The sequence below is a fragment of the Hirundo rustica genome, chromosome 9 (genome assembly GCF_015227805.2).
Source record: "Hirundo rustica isolate bHirRus1 chromosome 9, bHirRus1.pri.v3, whole genome shotgun sequence".
Classification (NCBI taxonomy): Eukaryota; Metazoa; Chordata; class Aves; order Passeriformes; family Hirundinidae; genus Hirundo; species Hirundo rustica.
This window is the reverse complement of record NC_053458.1, coordinates 30,062,540-30,080,123: the sequence shown is the minus strand read 5'-3', so window position 1 is coordinate 30,080,123 and position 17,584 is coordinate 30,062,540. Positions and strand designations below refer to the sequence as shown.

Sequence of the window (17,584 nt, the reverse complement as noted above, 5' to 3'; positions counted from 1 at the left end):
ACTCCTTTTAGCAGATAATTTATCTGTAGGATATGCAGAAAGACCAAACCAGTGTTGAAGAAATATTCTGTTTTAAATAGCAGCAATCGATGAAAAGTGCATGTTTTCCCCAGAACTGCTGGCTGTCTTTTATATAAAAGGCAGATTCATAATTACAGGTTAAAGGCTTGCCATACAGGATTTCTGGACTAGTAATTAGATGTAATTTCCTTCTGTGTTAGTTGAGTGTCTTATGCTTCACATTGATGTTTTTGTCCCTAGAAATAGAAGCCTCTTGTCAGCATAGGTACCTTTTTGAGGTGATTCTAGGCAAACTTTTAAAAATTACAAACAATTTTTCAGTAAAAAAATTCTTCTTCAGATCTCTATTGGGCATATTTTTTAGGTAGTATATTTGAGATTTATGGTTTTCTTACTCAACATTTTCTCTGTATAAAGTCAACTGTTAAAAGAAGAACAGAATTCTCCCTTTCTCCACAAATAAAGCTGGAGGAGTCCAGCTGTGTAGTTATTCAATCATCTCTCAAAACTGCTTTTTTTAAATAATGCCATATTTTCTCTTTCAGATGATGTAATTCTATTACTCTCATCTCTCCTCTTGTAAATGTTTAATAATGTCTCGAACTTACAAGCTCTATACCCAATCTCAGACTTAGAGAGATCTGTGTTAATCATCTGAAACTCAGATCAAACCTCTCAACTTTTCAAGGTTTTTTCCTATCAATTATTGTGTACTGTCTCGCTTTTCATGATTGCTCTCATTGAGTGTATGATCAAATCCTATTACTTTTCACTGACAACACTTAGAATATTTTTTAGCCTGCCAAATGAAATGCTTGTCTGGGTTTGGGTTTTGGATACTTGCCTGATTCTGCACTGGACTGAAGAGGAAATGTTACACTGCAAACTTTTTTGTGACTGTACCATCTATTGAGATCTGAGGAGTTTGGTCAAGAATTTGCAATTTTTTCTGGGTTTTTTTGTTGTTGTTGCTGTTCTACATTTAGTTGAAATGTTCCTGATTTAGCTTTTTTTAAGTTGCCCCTCTTAGTATGTCTAGAATAATGTAAAAACACTCATGGTTTTGACACTAATCTCACTGATACACTACTGATTCCAGCATTTGCTGCCTTGCTTATTCATGGAAGACGACTCCTCAAAGAAATGTTTAGTTTTGCTGAATATTGTGGAATGTTTTTGTAATAAAAACCATGTTAGGCAGTGTAACTCATTGAGGACTTCACTTCTCACTTGTTGTTATGCTTCTGTACTGAAGAACTGCAGGAACTGCCTGAAGTCAATGAAAGAATTGGTAAAATATGTCCAGGAGCCAGAAGGAAGGAGGGGAAACCTTGTCATGGGATTAAGGACTTCTGTGAAGTTTCTATCAGCCTTTGTTCTGGCATCAAGGAAGCCATCAGTATAGGAGTGGAGAGGGAAAAGGACAGAAATTGTTTCTGTTCACTTACCTGGGGTGTTCTAATGCTTAGTCCTAAAATAAATAATCGGGAAAGTGATAGGGACTTGTGGCCTTCTCAGGCAGGAATACATGTCATCAAACTTCTATTAACTTTTGAAATTTCCCTGGATTTAAATTAAGCATTATGCATCTGTATCTTCCATTTTTGCCCCCAGCTTGCCAAAGGAAAACCATGAACAGCTCTCACTTTTTAAAATAAAGAGAATATTAAATGACTAACAGCTGCTTCACAACAAAATGATGTGCAAGTAGCATTTTGGAAGCACTGATGATTCTGTGCAGTTGATTACATTCCACTGAGGATGAAGTAGGGCAGTTCCAGCATTAGTTATGGGATAATTGCATGTGGTACCTGTAAGAACAGATTGAGTTCAGGGAAGAGAAATCAGTTGAATCCTTCCATGCCGCAGGACTCTCCTGTTCTTGGAGAATTCATTGTTGAGTGGTACTCCATATAGATCTATGTATCTAATATTAATTTTTTTTTAAGGAAAATGTAACTTTTTTTTTTCTTTTTTTTTTCTTTTTTTTTAAATTCTGATCTCTCATTTTTCAGCTTTCTTCTGAAAGTGAGTTGTTTACTTGCTGTTGCTGGTAGACCTGTCAGAGTGCATGATTGCCAGGTTCACTTACTAGATCATTGTCTTACCTTTTGAAAATAAACTTTTATCGTATGTTTCAAATAAACAGGTTTTTTAAGGTAACTGTTTGTGTAAAGGTCACTATTGGTCTCTTGGTTATCAGAGTCCCTCAGCTGAAAACCTCTTTCTTGAGGTTTTTATTTAAATGGGAGTGGAACTGTGCTGTCACAGATCTTAAAATATTAGAGTAACTTGTCAGCTAGATTCAGTACATTGTAACAGTTTTAAAGGAAGGGATCCGACTTGCAAAAGGAAATTTTTTTGTTTTACTGACTGTGTTTATGGCTGTTTCTTTGGGTTTTTGCATCCTTTTTTAACCCAAATGCAAACATTGCATGAAGAACTTTTTCTTGAATATTGTAGTGTTGCTGAATTGCAGTGGGTTTAACTGGGATTATTGGAAATTAAGGAATGGAGTGGTTGGTATGCATGGAAGATACCTGAAAGAAAAATCCAGAAACTATTAAAGTGATGTTCTTGAATTTCCCTATCTTTTGATTAGCACAGAAAGCAAAGATAGTTTTAGAAGCAATGAATATTAAAAGCACCAATATAACAGAATTGGTATTTCAGATAAGGCAAACATGGGATGATTTAAAAACCTTAAGATGTGATTCAAGAACAGATATGTTCAAAGTTAAGCCTGTTATTTTCAGTTAATAGGGAAGAATATAAATGTACAATTGTATGTCAAGGCTTTAAATGCTGCCTTGGTTTTGATACCCAAAGGCTGGGAGTCGTGTAGCTGATTAATGTTGGTATAATGACATTTAAATGCAGCAAAAAAGGAATATATGGAATAAACATGTATTATTTATGTAAAGAATGAAACAAAAGTACTTATTTAATTTATTGCTTTTTCAATATGTGCAATGCATTAGGTTATGGTGCTGTCGAAAGATAGCAGTTAATAGACAAGACTGGCCAAAACCCAGTGTTTGTGTCAATAAAAACTCATCAGAGAGGACTGAAAGTGGTTGCAGTGGAAGTGATTAAGTGTGTTTGATTCTGTATCTCCTGCCTACTCTGTCACTGATGGGGCTGGAGGGTTCTAAGCTTCAAAGGAAATTTGTTCTGCTTGCTTTGGGTTTTTTTCTTTTCCTGCAAGAGCTTGGAAGTGTTGAGCTGAGGTGTGGCTGGGACTGGGACAGAAACCAGGCTTCCTTGGGCAACCCAGCGCATTTGTGTGTCAGTGTTTGTGTCTCTCTGATGCCAGTGAACTTCCACAGAAGTCAGGACAAAAATCCCCCAACTCCCTCTGTCGGTCCTGGGGTGTTGCTCTGTGTTCCCAACAAGCGTGTCACGGTCTGGCCCATCACAGGCATTCTCCTGTTGTATCAACACACTCTGAACTTGAAATCAAAGACATTTGGGGTCTTAAGTGTAGTGCTGTGTGTGTTGTCCTTCTCTGATTCTTTATGATACAGAAATCCATGTTAAAAATTTAAATTCCCTTGATCTTCAATGGGAAAGTGTCTCCTTAAAAACTCATTAATCACTCAGGGGAAAGTTCTTTTTTTGAGCTGTGTAATTATGGCAGAGCACCAAACGGAGGTCAAGCTTTGTATGACAAAATTTTAAAGTACTGTCAAATATTTTATGTATTCGGTACTTCTGTATTTGATAGAATCATAGATTATCTCAAGTTAAAAGGGGCCCATAAGGATCATTGAGTGCAAATCCCTCTCCTGGCAGGACTCAGTAAGCACACCTTCAGAACATTTAATTAAAGAAAATACTGGAGAAGACCTGGCAGCAATCTATGTATTTTTGTTTTCTAAACGATGAAGAAGGTGCAAGAGTTTCAATTCTCTTTTTCTCTCGCTCCTCCTGAGATTGTCTCAGCACTTGGAGCCCTGTCCTTAAAGGAAAATTATTCTACAACTAAACAAAGGGAATGACAATCTCTGTCATTTAAATACAGGTACTGTCACTGTCATTTTCAGATTATTACAGTTTGTTGATGTACATTCAAAAATGAGACAATCTCCCCTATTTTCTCCTTTTAACTTTAAACAGTGGTTTCCAAACATCTGCCATTTTTGAGCGCGGCAACATGCTGAGATGTTTTTAATCGCATGGAACCAATTTTTTGTTTGTGAGGATAACGCAGCTTGTGAGCAGATATTTTACTTTGCAAAAAAGAAAAAGAGGAAAGAAAATGAAGAAAAATGAAAGGAAACAGAAACCTGAGCTCTGTGGTTAAATCTTTCCTGGCTAATACAATCTTAGACAAACAGACCAAAGGAAAGTGATTCTTAGGCAAGATGTTTGTGGGGATTTTTTTGTGGGTTTTCTTGTCATTCTTCCATTTCTCAGTTCCAAAGAGCTGTTGTGATTTAACATCCCAGTTTTCATCAGGTCTCTGTAGCTTCACTGCAAATGTAATCATTTTGGAGGTGTGGATCTCCTTGTGCGCTTCTGTCTTAGGAGCTATCATACTGTACAAAGTGGAACAGGATCTTTCATTTTTTCTAATTGAGATTTTGGCCAGGAACCTGAATACATACACAATGTTAGTTTACAAGAAGTAATTTAGCATCACTTAAAAATCAAAGCAACATGATGTGTTGAAAGGTTTTCATGTATAAGAGTAAACTTACAGTAGATTTCTTCATACACTGTTTTCAGTAGTTTTGTAAATACCACTCATGCTGTGTCTTGATGATGATTAATTTTTTTTCCTAACTCGTAGCAAATACATGAATAAAAGCTGCAGTGTTTGTTACCCATCGCTAATTCTTTGCTACTGCTTTATTACAGTTAGAAAAGTGTTTAATTTTTATCATTCTTTGTGAGGGCAGAGGGTGGGAGGGAGCAGAGAAGAGAAAACAGTGGAGCTTAGACACATTACCAAACACTTTTAAAGTACAGCCTTCATGAGATTCATGTGAGTATGAAATGCAGCAACCATTCTTTAGACTGAATTTAGCAGGGATCTTATGCAGCAGTGAAGTCAGTCCTAGAGAGCTTAACTTAGGGTATGGTACTGTGCTGTACATCAGCAGGTAATTGGCAGAGCCAGAAATAAGAGTATAAACTAGAAGCTAGGTTATGGCACAGCTTCCTACCTTATGTTCTCATTTTGTTTGGGGTTAATTTTTTTCGAGGTGTTGGAGGTGTCAGTGAACTGTAGTTGAAGCTGTTCAATTCATGTAAGAGTTGAGTGACGCAGCTTTGATGTTGTGGGAAAGCAAACCAGTGGCTATGATTCGATGTTAGTGTTTATATGCCTTCATTTTGGAGGCTTTTCCTGACATTTCTTCATGATTTTATTTTCCTGGGAGAGCGCTGTTCAGAGTTCGAGTGTTTTGCCATTTGCTTTGTGTGATCTCACCCTCAAGCTTTGCCTGAAGTCAAGTCTGTTTCCATACATCATACTTTCATAAAAATAAATAAAACTTTTGAAAGTATAGTGTTGAAACTGTATTTTTAAAGGGCTTTTTTTTTTCTACATTTTAGGTAAGCTTCTGGGTTGTTAGAGAGATTCTGCATGCACAGACTTTAAAAATACGAGCTGAGGTTTTGAGCCACTACATCAAAACTGCAAAGGTAAGAATTTGTATTGTGTAGCGGGTGTGGGATTCACCATGATCAAAGGTTTTATACCCAGTTTGGTGAGTTCAGAAATATTTGTCTGATACCTGACTTAGCTGGGGCTGTTTCTGTTGACATCAGTAACTGGTTTCTGTGTTGTCACAAGGTATAAAGTCAGTTTAAGCAGCATTAGTCAGAACAGAAATAGTTTGTTTGCCTTTACCATGGGAAGGAAAGGATCTTTTATCTCTTACTCAAATAATATCAACTTTAAAAATGTGGTTTGAAAAATAGACTGTGATTCAGAAGACATTTTGGAGCTCTTAATCTTTCCTAAAGCCTTTTGGACTGACATTCATAAGAAAAGGGTCAGCAAATCTGGAGTGACCTATAGCCCTTCAAACAGAGTGGAACTTCTTCACAGTAGTGAGAAGAAGGGGATGTTTTTCAAGTTTCTGCTGTCTGATGGTGGCTGCCTTTTACTATAGCTGACTGCTGTGACCACCCCAGGTTACCTGCAAAAAAAAAAGATGTAAAATATTTGTTAATTAATTAATTTTGTATTCAAGTGCATTCCCCATCTTAACAAGCCCTTTTTTTTACGAAGCAATATTTTACTCCTGTGGGATTTGACTCTCAACTTTGGGCAAAGCAAGAGCTGATTTTGTAGGATTCCACAAGCTTTGCTCAGTAATCATGGTGTGGTCGTAAAGGGTTAATGATCTCTCTTAAACCTCCTTTTGATATCTGGTGAGTTACCCTATCTTCATCTCGTGTATTTTTAAAAGTCAATTCTCGTGCTTTTGTTTGAAACACAAACATTGAAAAATTGGCTTCATGATCCATGTCTCTCTGTAGGAGGGGGACGCTCAGCTCTGTGTGGCCATAGTGCAGAACAGATGTGGGAGGCCAGGGGGGCTCAGCTCTGGTTCACACTGGGATGGGACTGGCCAGGGCTGGGTTTTGTAGGCTCAGCTTTGAGTGCAGCACCCTGAACGTGCCTGACCTCACCAGACACTGCAGGCTGCAGTGTCTGCTGCAATGCTGCTGGCTTGGAGGCAATTATGTCTCCAACAATCAGATAATTGAGCTTTGCTTACCTGTCAGCTGTAAAAATCACAGTTACAAAAAGCAAGAAGCTCTGTAGGGAGCGTTTTTTATATCAGTTCATTTACTTCTGTTCTTGTTACCTTGGCTTTGCTTACATATGGCTGCTGACATGAAGTCACTGCAGTGAGGGCTGTTGGAAGGAGTTTCTGTTATCCAAAGCTATTATCAGAGCAGCTCGGTGCCAGAGGTCACACTAATCGACTTTTCTTTAGAGAAGCTGTAAATCCACCCCACAGTGAATCCCTCGTGCTGCCCACCTATTGTATAGCTGGCAGTCCTTAAATGATGTCTTATCTATACTGCTTAATGTGTGAAGTAATTAGCAGCTGCACTCCCCTGAAGTTCCCAGACTTTCCTGGTTGGTGATAACTTCTGTTTCACTGCTGGCAGCAGCTGGGAAAGCCCTTCTTTTCATTTCTGACCAGCTACACTGTCCTTTGGGACTGGACTTTATTACCTTGCTTGGGATGTGCGTGTGAGGAACAAGGGCTATCGTGTAAGTGGGGGGACAAATTTCAGCAGGACTGCTTGGAAAGATAGGACTGTGGTGAAGGACAAACAACCAACCCCTTTCATCTTACCCCACAGAATACTGATTTCCCTTTGCACCTGGTTACTAAAGAATCCTCCCAGAAGAGGTTGAGGAGAGGGAAACACTTCAGCAGAAAGTGTGGGCAGACTTGCACTGTCAGCAGGACAATGCTGGAATCGTGAGGGTTGGAAATGCTACTGGGGTGCCATTAAAAGTGGCGTTTCTGACTAATACTTGGGAGGACTTTGTTCCATAAAAGGCTGTAAGTTTCCTGGTGGTGTGTTAAGTGGAGAGAGAATCATTTGCCCTGTTCCAAAACTGTTAGCCAGAAATCCATCCTTGGGTTTTGGCTTTCACCCTTCCGAATAGAGGCTCTCCTTTGATGTTCCGCATTTAGTCAGTATTCCTTTGGTCTATTTTTTGTCCTTTTGCCTCATGAAAGACTTCCTAAGGAAGAAGTAAGCGGAGTTTCTGGTAGGAAAAAGGATTTCCACCATTTTTGAATAGGAATGGTTCCTTATTTTTTCTTGCTGGAGTCCTAATCTACCTGGGTGAATATTCCAAATGGATTAAACAAGATTTGCAATACTGAGATTGAGTATCATTTCTCCTTAGCAAAGCCTCTCTGTTAGGGGTAAAACCTTAAATTGGGTGTACTGTGCCAAAAATTAATGCAGTTTGAATCTCTGGGAACTCACCTATCAGAACAGTTGAGGTTGCAGAAGAGCTTCTTCTGGAGGAAGAACATTTTCCTCCAGACTGTTTTTAAGCTTTCATGACAGTAGTACCAGTAGTTACTTGGCCAAGGCAGTGGATAGTTTTGGAGACAGAGGGAAAGGAAAAAGAAAAGGGAGGGAAATTCCAAATGTGTGAGAAAATGCACTTAAACACAGTGTTTTGTGGAGAGTTTTTAAGGGAATTCTTTTACCCTAATGTTTTTGCTGCTCAATTTTGATGGGGTTGTTGCTTTCCACTAGTTAACTGTCACACCCCAGAAATGGCCTTTCAGTGAGAGGAGTACTCCAGATATGTGGCTTTTGAAGTTTACCTCCTTGATTTCATCCTGCTAAGATATTTTTGGGGTGTTTTGATGTAGCCTTGGTAGTTGCATAAACTCTAGCTACTGACGTGATTACATCATTCACTATTGGGTTGTCCTTTCTGGCGTGTTGTTTTAAAATACTATTGAATGCTATGAAAGGAATTTGTTGGGTTTGAATGTCAGAAAATTTCTGGCACTTCTAATATATTCCCCAAGATGTGTGTCTATATAGATATTTTTAAGCGTTCTCTATGGGCTATGAAACAGCTAGTTAGTCTAATCCAAAACCATAGAGAAGTAGTAATGAAAAATTAGGAGGTGCCATAAAAGTGGTCTGCGTGCACAGCAGTTCACCGTAACACTTCATTTTAGACCCCGCGAGATTTCTGCATCCTGATGTTGTTATTTATTCTGTGTTCACTATTGACGGCGCTGGGAATGTTGTTCATTGTTTCACTTCTCTCTCCTTTTTTGTCCTCAGAAACTGTATGAGCTGAATAACCTCCATGCTCTCATGGCAGTGGTGTCGGGCCTCCAGAGTGCTCCGATCTTCAGGCTGACCAAGACGTGGGCGGTAAGCGAGCGGCAGCACCGGGGATTGGGGCTCATTCCTTCTCAGGAGCTTGTTTACAAGGATGCAGCAGTTACTACAGAGAGCTTTCACGTTGTTCTGCTGCCTACATAATGCTCCTAGTTCCTCTGAAGTCTATGGTTTCCTCTTAATTTTTTTTTTTTTTTTCCATTCTGCTGTAGAAATATTTTCCTCGGAAAAATAGTTCCCTGCAGATTTTGCTAAATGCAGAGGGTTCTCATGTGGCCAGAAGCTATTTTGTATTCAGTTGCTGGAAAATTCTGAATGCCAAAGCGGGTCATACTTTAATCATTTAGGGGTTTATACTGTTGGATTTTTTTTTCTTCTTTTTTGCTATGGAGAGCAGATGCTCAGAAACTCTTGATTCAGTTTCCATAAAGAGATTTGTTGCTTCTCTGACTGATAACTAACTCTAGCACTTTTCATTATAATTTCATAGTTACAACTCCATTAGGCAGTATATTTGTAGTTGTGCCTTTAGTTGTGAAAGGACAGTGTTCTTTGGAATCATTATTTGTCATCTGTCTTTAATATTGTTTATCATTGTATCCTCAATAAGAATATTGGGAATTACTTCAGCTCATTGATACTTTAGAGCTTAGAAAACGGTCTTTATACAGCCACATATTGTGTAGGTTTTCAACTGTTTCAGATGAATGTGACATTCAGTGTGGCAGAAAAAATCAGGTGACTGAGATGTTCCTGTGCAAGGGATATATATAAATAGATTACTAAAAAAAGTTGAAAACTTTCACTGAACACACATCAGTGCATCCTTGGATGTTGCAAAAAGTTTATTTGTCTGACAACAAAATGTCATTTAGTTGATAAATTTTCCCAAATTGCATATAATTCACTTCTGCCAGGATACTTATCTAGAATTCTGGTCACATTTTGCAAATGCACAATTAAGTTAAACATTGCTTCCAAATACCAAAATTCTCTCTGAGGAAATCTTAGTGAAATTAACACTTCAAAATGATCTCGAGGAGAACTTCTGGTTTTCAGATTTTATGTTGATGAATTGATGCCTCAACAGTTCTGTGTAACTGTGAGCCTGAATTGATTTTTAAATCTCTTTTTGTACGCAGCTCAGATTAAATGTAACTATTACCATATATTAATAATAACCACATTAATTACTACCATAATGATGCCATTCAGAACTGGGTGTCCCCAGTTCCTTTTGATGCTTGGTTATGCACTTACGAGGTTTATTTGTGTGCTCTTGACAAATGTATCAGTCTTTAAAGTTCATCCTTCTTCCAACCTCTGAAATTCCAGGTAATTTCTCCCACATTTCTGCAGGTGTTTGATTCCTCTTACAATTCCAAGCGAGTCTGTGCTTTTCATCATCTTACATAAGCCTTTGCAAATTCAAGTTGCAGGGTAGCTCCCAGCAATGTGCACTGCAAACTGATTTAGTTGTCCTACTCTTGGAAGTTCAGCTTATAAATTCCTGAAGATAATTCTAAGACTTTTCTGGATATTAAAAGCAAGAAAAGGCACACCAAGCCTTTATTTGAGTCACAAAGGCATTTGGGTGAGTTACACAGGAACCGTCCAAAACCATCAACAAGGAAGAATTTCTTCTCCATTTCTGAGATGGATTGTAGCAACCCTCAATCAATTCGATTTATGAAGTTAGGAAAATAGCTGCAAGTATATTCGTTCCCTAAAAAAAAAAAGTCACCTTTAATGGTTGGAATCTAGAGCTGAAAGGTGCCATTAAATACTTGCTTGGTAATCTAATGTTCCTAAAAAAGATGGAATTCATGTCATCTGACGGTATGTCTGAATTTGTCTGAAATTTGTCTCGCTCATTGCCGGCACACACTCTGAACTCTGGAGAATAATAAGTGCTGCTTTTAATGTGTGATTTGCCCCATTCAAAACGTGAGAAGAATTGTGAGCCTTTCCAAGAAAGTTCACAGGATAGAATGTTCAGCTTTTCTCCATTTAATGTAAAGGAATTCTAGATGACCAGTGAGGGTTTGGGCAATAAAACAAATAATCATTAAATATGTGAAGTGGGGTGAGCCAGTGTCCTGAGACCTCATCTCTTCTTGCTGGCATTTCAGAAAGGTTATATGCAGTGCTGGCACACTGCAGCTAGAAAGCCAAGAGTAATTTAGAAGGCTCCAAATCCTTCCCTGCTGCTATAAACTGTCAGCCTTAGCTTTTATTGTCTCTGCATATGTACAGCACTTTACTGTTCTTTTCATCCAAGAGACAGAAGAGGAAACATTATTTTGAAAAGACACAGTTCCAAAACTGAAGGACTAAGAAATGGGTCCTTATTGGCCCTCACAGAAACGCTTTTAATGTGCTTGGTTTCTCTGGACTTTTCTTCCTGAAGGCAGGAGCTGGAGGCATGGCATGAATTGGGAAGGGGAAGTCATGCAGGATCAGCTTGTTACGAGATGATCCAAAAGCCTGAAAAGATACCTTAGACTTGAATAAGACTGTGCAAAGCAGCATGTTTTGGGGAAGAGACTGTTCATTTCAATCAAGTTCGAAATCAGGCTATTATTAAATCTGTTAGTCTTGTCTTACCTTTCAGTCTGCAAAACTACAAAAACCTTTTAGACACGAAATGGCAGCAGAATGTTTTAGGATATTATTAGATAGAAGCAAGCTAGTCCAGGCTGATAAAACTGGAACCAGCTTTGAGAAGATGAACTTCAAAAGATAATGTCATGTTCAGGTGGTTGGAAAGGAGTCATGTCAGTCCGCTGCTTCCTTCTCCTGGAAGAGTCTGCAGTTCTAATGAATGGAGATGCTGTTCATTTGAGTATTGGAACCAAACCTAAATTAAAGATGCAAATTAATTGCTGGAATGTGAGTGATGGGTATGTCTTGGGAGACAATTACTTTCAACTAGTGGCTTTCTCCTGAAAGTCAGTGTTTAGTTTGTCTGCCCTCATGAAGAGCTGGATATAGGAAATGGAAGTAAAAATAAATTATTTCAACAGTGAATTTCCAGAGGGGACACTTCACTTCTGTCAGGCTCACCTGGCTTGGTCTTGAACTGAAGTGAAAAGGGAATATGCATGGAAAGTCAGTGATCTGTCCTTTGTAATTGCATTGTACAGGAAAAATTGTGACTGGGACTTGGAACGCTGAATCTCCTGCCAAAATGTTTGGTGGGAACATCTTCCACCCTTTGTTAAATTCTGACTCTGAGTTGAACTGAAGGCTTTGAGGCAGTTTTGCGGCAGCAGTTCAGCAAGATGTTTGGAAAATACCTTAACTTACTTTCTCCATCTTACAAAGACAGCCTAATTGCTGTTAATCCTGTCAAAGGAAGGGATTGGAGGCAGGAGGAATGCATAATGACGGAGAACCATGACTTTTAAGTTTTCTGTTCAAAGTGGACATTTCTGTAATATTAAGTGCCAGTAAAATGCCAGTTGGCAGACGAATACAAGTCCATGAGCTTTCTGTAAAAAGCCATATAAAATCCTTACTCAAATCCCATATATAGCCCATACTAGCCACTGTGAAGAGAATTGACTCCATCCCATCCCAAGCCAACACGCTTACAATAATCAGAGTGAAAATGTTACTGGCATGAATACTGCTGGTGTGGACAGCACATGGAGTTGTGTTGTGTGTAAGCTAGATTTGTTTTTTGATAACTTGCATTGTTTCAGAAGGATCCTCCAGGACACCAGCGTTTTTAACTGCTTAATTTTTAGAAGTATTTTTAAGTTTAACACCCTGAATTGATGCTTTTCTTTGTAAACTTTCCAAGTGCTCCTCTTTAAGGAACAAATTATGTAACTTTGAAGCAGTTGAGTTAAAAAAAAAAGGGGGAACAAAAAAAACCCAGCACACCAATAACAGCAACAACAATGGGGCAGTGGAAATTTGTGCTTTTAAGGGTAAAAGAGAAAATCATAATGACCAAACTTAAACTCCTCTGCTTTTGCCTTCTGTTTCTTTTGCCTAGTTACTGAGTCGGAAGGATAAAGCCACCTTTGACAAGCTGGAATATGTTATGAGTAAAGAAGATAACTACAAAAGGCTTAGAGACTATATCAGCAGCCTGAAGATGACTCCTTGTATTCCCTATTTAGGTAAGCTGTAGCCTGTTTCTGCAGGAATTACACGAGCTAAACGCCATCTTTTAAAACACTCAGGAAACTTGGAGTACTTCAGTGGACAATCTACTACCCAAGGTGATTCTGGACACTCTGTATGTGGCAGAACAGGACCTCAGAAAGAAAATACCTCTTAAAGCTCACAAACACTTACAGGTTTTACATCCAGTATCAGTTTTCTAGGAAACTATTTTGCCACGTGTTGTACAGCTACAATGACTTCTGGAGAAGTATTTCGAATGTTATGCTTGCTAGCCCTCCTAAATACTGGCCTGTTCTAGTAATGATAGCTTTTAATTTATGAGAAGCTATAAATCACAAGCCTCTGCGAGAAATAAATATAGATCTTGGAGTTTGGAACATGGTAAAATACAGAGATATTGATGCATTTAATATGCACCAATATGACAAGAGAAACTAGGTTGTTATAACTGATTCAGCCTTATGGACTAATTATTAGTAAATTATAGTCCTATGTGCCTAAAAACTAGATAAATGCATTTAATATGTGTTGGTTTTGTTGTCAAGCTAATTTAGTGTTACTTAAACTAAACAGACATTAAAATGGTGAGTGTGCTGTTTTTAATGTGGCTTTTGTTTCATGAGATGTTGGTAATCACATAAAATTAAGGAGCTGTGTATCCAATTCTTCATTTTTTTGCAGATAATAAGTTGCCCTTACACCTGAATTCAAGATGAGCTCTCATGGTCGTTAAGGCCTATTAAACTGCAATCTCTGTTCCTGAATTTTGATACTTCCGTTATTCTGCTGGGCTATTAACTTTGCAGGATTAATTGGTTGAATTTTGCATGCTTGCTACAGAAATAGAAAAAATACTTCACTGTGGGGGGACTAGATTTTAATGCCCTGTAGTGTTTGTCATTCAGAGCCTGAATAGAAAGGTACAAAAAGGAAACGAAGCATTATGTAATGTGGTGAAACATGGAGCTTTCTCATCTTGTGTACGTGGACAATATAAACTTGATACATAGTTCTGAAATGCTTTTTGTGCTGATGCTTTTTACCTGTATGCCATGATTTTTGAAACATAAAGCCAGCATCAAGCTGTTTCCTTGCTGATAGTAAAAATCCCAAACCAAATATTGGGAAACAGTTTTTAAATTTTATATAGTTACAGACGTTTTCCCCAATAAGTAGCAGCTTCTTGTCTAATTTTTACATTAGAATAACCTTTGGGCTTGACTTGATAGTTTGAAGTGAAATATATAATTTGTTTCTCTTTAGAAAGAAATACTCTTTACTGTCACCTGCTGTAGTTAAAGCATGTGTTGTGACCTGGTCTCATATGATACCGGTTCTTATTAGTGACATAAGGAATGTCCTCAAGCCTTTTTAATTCTCCAAAGGAATAGCGAATTCCCACTGGTGCACTCCCTCTCAAATTAATTTTGTGCGATTTTAAAGTGGCAGAAAGAAAAGAAATTGCCTTGAACACACAGTCATGATAAATCTGGATCCACTTTGGAGGATTGATAGTTGAATCCAAGTTTTCTCATTTGAACAAAGCTTTAATCTCTGCAAAGACCTGAGTAGATTTGTTAATTCTTCATTTTCCTCCCCAAGGCATTTTTACCAATATAAGAGTCATTTGGAAAAGAAGTAACTTAAATTGCTTGTTTAAATTGCTTACTCTTTTAAGCTTATCAGTTACAGGTTACAATTCCTAAAAGGAATACTTCTGCTCTAAGATTCTGTAAGGGAGCAGTGCTCCTCCTGATTTAAAACACGTAGGAAAGCCTACCTCGAAGTCTGCAGCTGGAAATGGTGATGGTGGCACGTGCAGGGAAGGGGATTCCTCAGGAGGAACATTCCCTCTCATGGGAAAAGGAGCAGTGGGGGCTTCTTCAATCCCACTGGGGAGAGCCAGCAGCTGCCACGCTCCCCAGAATGCACTTTATTAGAGGAGTGTAGAGCATCAGACTTGCCACACAATTAAATTTGTGATTGCAAATCCCCTCTAGAGAAACACTGGCACTGGTCATGGAGACCTCTGTTTGGAAGGTCATGGGGAAAGTGAGCATATAAAAGAATTTCAGCTGCAATTTCAGGGATGAATGTTTCACCCTTATCCAGCCAAATACCAGATATGGGTATAGATTTTTTCCATGGCCATCTTGGCATTAGAAGAGAAAGCCTAAATGCTTTCTGGGTGTAGCTTTTGCAATAGGAGTGAAGCCACAGAAGTACAGATTGTTGTCTTATTTCCACAGCTCACCCTCTGTGGACAAGATAATGATGTGCTTCCACATTTAACGGGGGGGAGGAATAGAAATGTTTCTCAGGTCCTTGTAGCAATGATTGGGATGTGATTCCAGAATTCTAGAAATGCAGGTGAGAGCAGCACATCATCAGTGTGGACTCACCTTATTAAATGTGAGTAGGAAAAGCTGTGCACCACCAATAAAGATGTTTGGCACCAAGCCCTCGTTACACAGTGTGGGATATGTCATCAGTGTTGCATCACCCAGGCAACCAAAGCAGCCAGAACAAATGGGAGCTGTGTATGTGTGATGTTATATTTCACCCTTTTCTCCAAGGGGGTCTTATTCCAGAGTTCTGATCTGTTTGAGATTGCACAATGAAACAACTGAGCCGTATCTTGAGAAGTAAGATTTTTATTTAACTAAGCAGTACTACCTTGTGAGATATTTTTCTTATACCTTTCTTTGAGGAGTGATATCCAGAAAGAGAAAAGCTGAAAACATTTTATTAAGTATTCATCTGAGGAATATTCAGCTGCTTCAGTGATAGTGTTTGCAATAGATTTTGGAAATAGATGTGAAGACCATGTTTCAGGTTTTGTACAAGTTGAATTTTCTTGAGGTTTGTCTGGTTAAATTTGGACTCAGGGTAGAGGAATGGTGAAGGCTTTATCCTTCCCAGACAGACTGCTTCTGAATGCCCAGGGCAAGAAGCCTGAAGGGTACTACAGCCTCTTTTGAAAATCTTTCAAAAGAAAAAGTGTGAGAGAAAACATTGGACTTTTAAAGTCATTCACCCTGCTTAGAAAATTCAGCCCAAAAGCTACAAACTGATAGAGTTACAAGCATTTGAAAGTGAATTATTGTAGAGTATGAACCAGCCTGAAAAAAAGACATGCTATGCTTTTCCTTCCTCATAATCTTAAACTGACACCTTAATTAACTCTTTCCTTTCGGAGCACAGCATTTATACAGTCCCAGGTTTCTGGGTGGATTTTGTAATAATGTTTAGTTAACATCATCCTGCAGCTTTAAACTGGGGAAGGCTCACTTTTTACATGTCCAGTATATAAGATTTAATTAAAAGGCTGAGTGCAAGCTAATTTTACTTTGGGGTTTCTGCAAAGTACACCTTTCACTGAGTGCACTGAATAAACACTGTTTTTGTAGCAGGCAAGAGATTCTTGGGGTAAAATACGCTCTCTGCCAAGGAGAGGAAATCTGCTGGTTGAATGAACTAAAAGCTGTCAGAAGTGATCATTAAAGGAATGTTTTGGAGAGCATTTTCCTTTTTTTAAGTTTACCTGAACTGCTCTTCTATCCAGCTACTATAGAGAAAAAAGAACAGACTATAGAGAGTCTAAATTTTAAGCATTTGCACTTAAAACGTGTTTCGCAGGACACTCAATCAATGAGGTCTGTATGATATTTGTAACAAACAAATATTCCTTACATGAAGAACAATTTCAGAATTGTAACCATAAACATTTGTGTCAGTTAAAATTCTTGGAATTTGGGAATGGAATATGCTGGGACTGATTCTCCACCGCTGCCAACCCCAATTAAATATTGGTGGAACTGGTTGGCTTTGATCTCTGACCAAAAGATTTAACTACAAGCCTTGCAGCCATACATTATCAATGAAGCTTTATCTCTACTCCAGAGTGTTCTGAAAGCAAAATGCTGCTTTTCCTCCTCTGAATTACAAACGAGGCTTTGCATAGTAATTGATAATGACTAATTTAACATAACAATAATACTAGATTATTCTTTTAGCTATTATGGTTTCTTATTTTAAATAGGGACAAAGTTCCTTAAAATCCTGAGGGCACATATGAGTTGCTAAACAAACACACTGGTTGCAGTTCAGAACAATGTACTCATTTTTACATAATCTATAATTAAATCAGGCAACCTATGTGGCTAAGTGCAGTTATTAAATAATTTTATATAACAGGAAGGAAGCTTTAGTTCAGAGATTCTGGTACCTAAAGCAAATGTTTGGTTGTGTCTGGTTTTGGAAATACCTTATTGTGAATCAGTGTGTGGTATAGCTTTTGTTAAATGTTGGGAAAGTATTTTCTAATTAATTTCTTAAATTGCATATTAATTCCAGTGGAAATCTGATATCTAGAAGCTAAAATTTCGTATAGACAGTATCAAAAGTGTTGTAGGTGTAAGGGAAGGGAAATGTGTGTGTCATAAGAGCAGCTCAAGTTTGGGATGTCAGGGAGAACACACTCAGAGCTGATTTCTAACCTTTGCTTTACTGTAGGAGCAGAAAGCTGTGTTGGAGGAAAACTTCTAATATTCAGAGACTT

General features: G+C 38.2%; 1 protein-coding gene across 10 annotated transcripts in view; it reads left to right on the top strand.

Moving 5' to 3' along the window:
* The window catches only part of RALGPS2 (Ral GEF with PH domain and SH3 binding motif 2), a 109,339-nt gene that overhangs the window by 40,330 nt on the left and 51,425 nt on the right, over positions 1 to 17,584 (top strand). For all 10 annotated transcript variants that reach the window (XM_040072309.2, XM_040072306.2, XM_040072310.2 and 7 more), the window contains exons 6-8: positions 5,584 to 5,673; positions 8,824 to 8,916; positions 12,890 to 13,016. In XM_040072309.2, coding sequence (XP_039928243.1) covers positions 5,584 to 5,673; positions 8,824 to 8,916; positions 12,890 to 13,016 — 310 coding nt within the window. The remainder of the gene's footprint in view (positions 1 to 5,583; positions 5,674 to 8,823; positions 8,917 to 12,889; positions 13,017 to 17,584) is intronic.